General features: G+C 39.0%; 1 protein-coding gene across 1 annotated transcript in view; it reads left to right on the forward strand.

Moving 5' to 3' along the window:
• Positions 1-7,057, forward strand: part of LOC138207281 (sodium channel protein type 2 subunit alpha-like) — a 42,352-nt gene extending 35,295 nt beyond the window's left edge. Inside the window, exons 21-28 of the mRNA XM_069164399.1 lie at positions 274-300; positions 1,631-1,753; positions 2,743-3,015; positions 3,931-3,984; positions 4,068-4,209; positions 4,532-4,632; positions 4,750-5,020; positions 5,832-7,057. Coding sequence (XP_069020500.1) covers positions 274-300; positions 1,631-1,753; positions 2,743-3,015; positions 3,931-3,984; positions 4,068-4,209; positions 4,532-4,632; positions 4,750-5,020; positions 5,832-7,057 — 2,217 coding nt within the window. The remainder of the gene's footprint in view (positions 1-273; positions 301-1,630; positions 1,754-2,742; positions 3,016-3,930; positions 3,985-4,067; positions 4,210-4,531; positions 4,633-4,749; positions 5,021-5,831) is intronic.
• Positions 7,058-7,307: the final 250 nt, after the last annotated feature.

Here is a 7,307-nt window from a genome sequence, read left to right on the forward strand (position 1 = left end):
GTGTGTTACACACTTTGGCCGGTTACAGATTGCTAAATCACACATTGAAACAGTTGGTACACTGTACAGATTTGCAGTTGTTCATGTGACACGATTTGGCCTGATAAATTGAAAGAAGTTGTCCAGTGAGAGGAGTTATGTCACGCTTTGTAAGCATCGAACATGTTTGGGGGTAGATGGATGCGGCTCTGTAGTTTGTAGTCATCCAAAGTGCCCGCGGCGTGCAGCCCGAGGCCTGACTTGATTCCTCTGATTTCACCTACTGTTACACAGATTGCCACAGACCGCTCTATTGTTAGGGTAAGTTGTAGTTAACGGGTCCCAGGTGAGTATGACCTCCGGGATTGGAAACTCGCATCTGCATCACAAATGCTTCTGTGTTTCTTCCCTCGTAAGTGCTTTCTGTTGTGATATCAAAAGTCACCGTCCTGTTTCCGAACAAATGCATTTTATATATAATAGACAAAAAAGAAATCCTACAAATTTACTCAATAGTTATTTTTTTTAATGAGTTACAACAGGACCTTGGCTTTGATATCAAGAATAAATACAGTGCCATATGATCTGAGGCTTATCTACAGAAGATCTGTTTTGCTGTGTAAAGTATATTAAACCTTTAACAATGCAGACATTTTTCTAGTCTTATTTTCAGTTTAGAAACGCACCGGTTGAATTCATGTCTAATCTGTTGTGTGTAATTCATGTACTGAGAGTTCCTTTTTATGTCTGTTTGAAGAAAATACAAATTCTGTTGATCGTTGCAATTATCTATCTGTTTTTTCTGTCTGTAAAAAATACCACGTTACTTTCTTTTACTTTGTTTTTGTATTTTTCTGTCTGTACTCTCTCGGAGCCAAAGACTTCTGTAGTCCTGAAAACAAATTTTGAGTATCTTCTTTAGATATATTGGACAAACTCATCTGTAAATAGACTTTTATAAAGAAAATACAGACCATTGGGACCTTATTAACACAAAATTGTTTTTAATGAACCTTTTGGATCGATTGGATATAAATTGGGAAACAAATTTGGCAAAATCAGATATAAATTCTTTATAAAACTCACTCTATTTGATATATATACATATTTATATGCATATATAGGTGAGTATGCATTCATGGATGCAATTTGTCCATTTGTGCATACTTGTCTGTTTTTTTCACCATCAATCATGACACAAGTTTCTTCTTCCTTTCATTTATGTCATGCCATTTTCATTCATAGCTGTTACCCAAGGGTCATTCAACAGCGGAATACCATTTTGTTTTGTCTGTTTTGGATGTAGAATAGAGTGGAAGTCTAAATTTGCTAAAAGATGAAACAACAACCAAACCAAATCAAAAATCTCAAACGTTATAAATTTGTGTTCCTAACTGTGGAATGTCCCAAAATACACAAAAACTCTAAATATGGCTCTTTAAATGTTTTTGAGCTGCCTTTTATGTTTTAAATCATGTTTCTTTTTTTAAGTTGTAAATTTAGTTGCTTGACTTACGTGTTAATGAGACTATGTATGGGTTATCACTTTATCCAGTACTTTTTACAATGTTTTTGTACTTCCTCCCAAAGGTTGCATTTGAAATGATTTTATGATTCTCACAGTGAATATGTCTTTCTGCACTCCCTATAGGTGTCCTTGATAAGCCTGGTAGCAAATTCACTTGGATATTCGGACTTTGCTGCCATCAAGTCCCTGAGGACCCTCCGGGCTTTGAGACCTCTTAGAGCTCTGTCCAGATTTGAGGGCATGAGGGTGAGAAATACTTCTTCTTTTCTCCTTTGATGTCAGTCATTGAACTTAAAACATTGATCCTGTCGACTATGATGATGCTGATTAATTACAGGAATAATACCTCCAGTACAGAGGGGATGCTGTAATTCTAGTTTATTCAACAGCTATCTGAAAACTGGGTAAATCTCATGAAATTTGTTAGTGAAATTAAGCTCAGACCAAGCTTCATTAAACAACAGGATTTCCATTGTTTAATAATCATCATTTTTAGCCACACTCACAAAGTGGCTTCAGGAATGGGCAGAGTGGTTGGTTGGACCACCACTTTGGTCTGGACAGCAAAGTCCATGAGGATGTAGCTTCATGACTTTGGTGGTCTGTTGCCTTTACACCTAGCAAGTTCAAGTTTTTACTTATCTGGTAAATATCTCTATATCTACAAGATGGCTTGGCACTAAACTTGGTACAGACATGCACAGTTCCAATGTATCCCACTGGCTTTGGTAAACTCCTGACTTTTCCTCAACCGCGCCACAATGAGGTTGACATTTGTGATTCTGAGTGAAATGTATCAACACCTTCCAGATGGGCTGCCATTGAATTTGGTTTGGACATTTATGCCACTTGCAGGATGATTTAGTTTTTATGAATTTGGTGGTCCTCTGAATATCAGGTCAAAATTCTTAGGTTTATGAGAAAATGCTTGTTATTGTGAGCATGTTAGTATGCTAATGTTAGTATTTAGCTCAATTATAAAGTGGTACATGGTAAAGGAACGTTTCCACTTGAGTTGGCTCCTCTTAAAATTTTGATGATTTCCTTATTAGGTTTTAGAAAAGTTCATCTGTGTTTCAAAGGCACTCAGTCAACACAAACCTGCAGTCTACTTAGAAAATGAGCCTTATTATCAGACTGATGTGCAATGAGTCACCAAAGAAATCCAAGATGTTGTAAACTAGACAAATAGAGAAACTCATTAACCCGACCTTTTTCTTGTTGTTGCTCATCAGGTGGTCGTGAACGCTCTTATAGGAGCCATCCCCTCCATCATGAACGTGCTGCTCGTGTGTCTAATTTTCTGGCTCATCTTCAGCATCATGGGAGTCAACCTGTTTGCCGGCAAGTTTGGGAAGTGTGTGAACAGAACCGGCTTCATTCACAGTGTCTCTGTGGTCAACAACAAGTCTGAGTGCCTCTCCATGAATGACACCCAGTTCTACTGGACAAAAGTCAAGGTCAACTTCGACAATGTAGGACTTGGCTACCTTTCTCTTCTGCAAGTGGTGAGTTTTTTTCTGTTGCCTTGGTTTTTCATGCTTCAAACATGAATGTCCTTCAGCCAGTTTACGGTTGTCTGGAAACACCCACGAGTATGTTATCACAAGAGCTTGTTCACCACGCTTGATCTCTTATGGGATGCCCTTTAAATTATTATTTGTTTTGCTTTTCAGACCTGTGTTGATTCTCATTTGCATTGAGAAATGCAAAAATGTCTCTAAAAATCCTAAATGTTGTGTATATATCTCCTGAGGAGAACCTTCTGATGTCTACTAGCCTATTTAGACCATCTTAACGCTCCCATATTGTACAGATTCCATTTCTTATTTGATTATAAAGGAGGTCGAGGTGCTTATTAAGTACTGTGAAATTGTCAAAGTCGATGGGGAAAAGTACACAGCCCGTATTAAGCGACTGTGTTGTTTAGACTCCCATTGGTTTGTGATGTCACAAACTCATGTCCCATGTCCACCCCAAGCACGGCCCACTGTCCAACCTGTTAAGTGTTCATTTCATTACAGTGCAAACAGGCAAGCTATGCATGTGTCACTCTGAAAAGAGTTAGCAAATCAGAAGAGCGGTTCATTGATTTCCCGTACCTTAAAGACACAGACACAAAACAGCCTGTTTCTTATTAAAGCTACAGAGAGAAGCTTAGGAGAGAAACTTTATTCAGATGGTTTTTGGTTCTTAAAACCACAAAAATATCTACTTTTGCAAAATATGAGACCTTTAAGTGAATTAATATGGCCTCATTGTCATGTGGTTGGTTTTGTATCATGTAAGCAGAAATAATTGTTGTAATATTTGCAACAAATCAGAAAGTAATTCCAAAATAATTTTTCAGCAGATGAAAGCAATTGTTAACAACACAGTACAGTGCCCAGACAGTAATGTTGTGTTATATGTTTATGTTATAGGCTACATTTAAAGGATGGATGGAAATAATGCATGCAGCTGTTGATTCAAGAGGAGTAAGTATTTCCATCTACTTCCAGGGTCTGCATTATGAACTTCTTACAGTAACCAGCTGACGCATAAAATGGTTTGTTTTCAGGTGGAGGAACAACCTATCAGAGAAATCAACCTCTACATGTACCTCTACTTTGTTGTCTTCATCATATTCGGCTCCTTCTTCACCCTCAATCTCTTCATCGGTGTCATCATTGACAATTTCAATCAGCAGAAAAGAAAGATGAGTATTTAAAGCACTGATATTTAGCCTGGATCACTTGATATTTGCATGTAGTTCCTTGCATTTATTTAAACCTGTCGATTTAAATTTAGCAGCAGCTCTCCTTTCATTAAAAAATATATATATCACTGTCCTCTTTAACTATTTAGCTAATTTGGTTCTCAAAGCAAAGCCTATTATAAATAATTTCATGCTAATATCAAAGTGGCCCATTTCTAAAGGAAACAACTTAGTTTTACTTCCTCCTGATATATATTTATTGGGCAATATCTTTTATCATTGTTTTAGTCAATAATAACATGAGATATTTTTTCTTTTATACTTAGGTGGACAGGATATCTTCATGACTGAAGAACAGAAGAAGTATTATAATGCTATGAAGAAGTTAGGATCTAAAAAACCTCAAAAACCAATACCAAGGCCTGGGGTAAAGTATTACAAGTCACAAATGTAGAATTATTTTTAAGAATGAACCAGCAATTAAGTATTGTATAATACATTTTCGACCCACTGACTGAATCGCTGTGTGTATTTTCCGACCTAGAACATTTTCCAAGCCTTCTTCTTCGATCTGGTGTCCAAGCAAGCCTTCGACATCATGATCATGATGCTCATCATCGTCAACATGGTGACCATGATGGTGGAAACCGATGAGCAATCAGAGCGAAAGCAGTCCATCCTCAACAAGATCAACCTGGTCTTCATTGTGTTCTTCACCACCGAATGCCTGATCAAGATCATAGCCCTACGTTGTTATTTCTTCACAGTTGCATGGAACATTTTTGATTTTGTGGTGATAGTTCTCTCTATTGTGGGTAAGAAGTGACACACTGAAAGAGATACTTGATTTTTAATTTCTGTTCCTCCTGCCTATTATTCTAATTAATGTATTCTCGACAATAAAATTATGGCATAAAAGATAAATTGCTAAATCTCAATATATATGAAAAGTGTTCAGAACATTCTCAAGTTATCACCTTATTTCACATGAGTTGTTATGGCAAACATGTAAGCAAACAGTTGCTTCCTTAATTTTTTTTAAGCTAAATTTCGATTGTTTGTCATGTAGTGGATTCACGTTAAAGTGTGTAATGCACCTGTCATTTTACTGGAAGATACCTTGTCAATGTCACATTTTAACTCACCTGGGCGTCAAAAGTAGGGCGCTTTAGATTTAGGCACCAGTTAGTTTTAGAAAACGATCATGGTTTGGGTCAAAATATATATGTCATAGAAGTTACTTACCCTTCTTACCCTCAGGCGCCATATTTTTCATGCCTAGGTGAGACAAAACGGGACACTGACACAGTATCCTCTAGTGGATTGGCGTTATACCGGGTTGGTGGTGGACAGATATCAACCAGTGGGTTTACCAGAAATGTAACTGGCTGCAGCCAGAAAGAAGTCTAAAGACAGAAGTGAGCATAACCCAAAACAGTAACGATGTGAGCTGTAAAACCAAAGCAATGATCTAAAACAGGATTCAAAACTTCAGTTGAGCTGATCAAAACAGCAGTCAGGTGATTTTTTTTTTTTTTTTTTTTGGGGGGGGGGGGGGGGTTCATCACTGCCACCAATAAATATGCAATAAGACAAACCTATTGCCTTGTTTTACTCTCATTTCAGGGATTGTTCTTGCTGACATCATTGAGAAGTACTTTGTATCTCCAACCCTCTTTCGAGTCATCAGACTGGCAAGGATCGGACGTGTACTTCGACTTATACGTGCAGCCAAAGGAATAAGGACTTTACTGTTTGCCTTAATGATGTCCATGCCAGCCCTCTTCAACATTGGCCTCCTGCTTTTCCTCGTCATGTTCATCTATGCTATCTTTGGTATGGCGAACTTTGCCTATGTGAAAAAACAAGATGGGGTTGACGACATGTTTAACTTTGAAACCTTTGGGAATAGTATGATCTGCCTTTTTCAGATCAGCACCTCGGCAGGCTGGGACAACCTCCTGAGCCCTATAATGTCCAGCTACCCAGAGGAGTGTGACTCTCAGTTTGTCAATACTGGCACTAACATGAGGGGAAACTGTGGCAGCCCCTCGATGGGTATAGCTTTCTTTGTCAGTTACATTATCATTTCTTTCCTCATTGTGGTAAATATGTATATAGCTATCATTCTGGAGAACTTCAGCGTCGCCACAGAGGAGAGCACAGAGCCACTGAGCGAGGATGACTTTGAAATGTTTTATGAGGTTTGGGAGAAGTTTGACTCTGAGGCCACACAGTTCATTGAGTTTTCCATGCTGTCAATCTTCGCTGACACTCTGTCTGAGCCGCTGCGTATCGCAAAGCCCAACAGGATCAAGCTGATTTCCATGGACCTTCCCATGGTCAGCGGAGACAGGATCCACTGCCTGGACATCTTGTTTGCCTTCACAAAGCGTGTCCTGGGAGAGTCGGGCGAAATGGATGCACTCAAACAGCAAATGGAGGAGAAGTTCATGATGACAAACCCCTCCAAAATATCCCATGAGCCCATCACCTCCACATTGCGCAGAAAACTGGAGGAGGTGTCCGCGATCATCATCCAGAGGTGTTATCGAAGGCATCTGGTGCGCCGGCACATGAAGCAGGCGTCCTACCTCTACAGACAAATCAACTGCGAGACTGTCGTGGACGTGGAGAATGCGCCAGCTAGAGAGGGGCTGATTGCAACCATGATACAGCACTACGGGCCTGTAGGGGTGGAGGTTGAACAGGAAACTATAATGTCCTCACCACCATCTTATGACAGTGTGACCCGGGCAATCTCTCTGAACCTCCCTGAGGTGGTCCGATCAACATCCAGAGAAACTGAACTCGGGGAACCTGGTGAAAACTATGAGGAAACTTTTCTTTGAAACTCAATTGTGTGAAGAATGATTGAATATTTTGTGTCTGTTTTGTTTACAGTAGAGAACATAAATCAAAATAACTAATGGTTAAAGAGATTGAATTATTTTTTTTATATTTTATCAGATGCCGAGGAAATATGAAACACTGAAATATATCACAGCCTCTGTTTAAAGGGAAAAACCCACATGTCAATTATGTTACACGCTACAACCCTCAATAGAGGAGGTGGAGGGGTCTAAAAGTTCAACCTGTCCT

This window comes from Embiotoca jacksoni, unplaced genomic scaffold, assembly GCF_022577435.1.
Source record: "Embiotoca jacksoni isolate LCO1_2020_lvr unplaced genomic scaffold, fEmbJac1.0.p SCAF_31, whole genome shotgun sequence".
In the NCBI taxonomy this organism is placed as follows: domain Eukaryota; kingdom Metazoa; phylum Chordata; class Actinopteri; family Embiotocidae; genus Embiotoca; species Embiotoca jacksoni.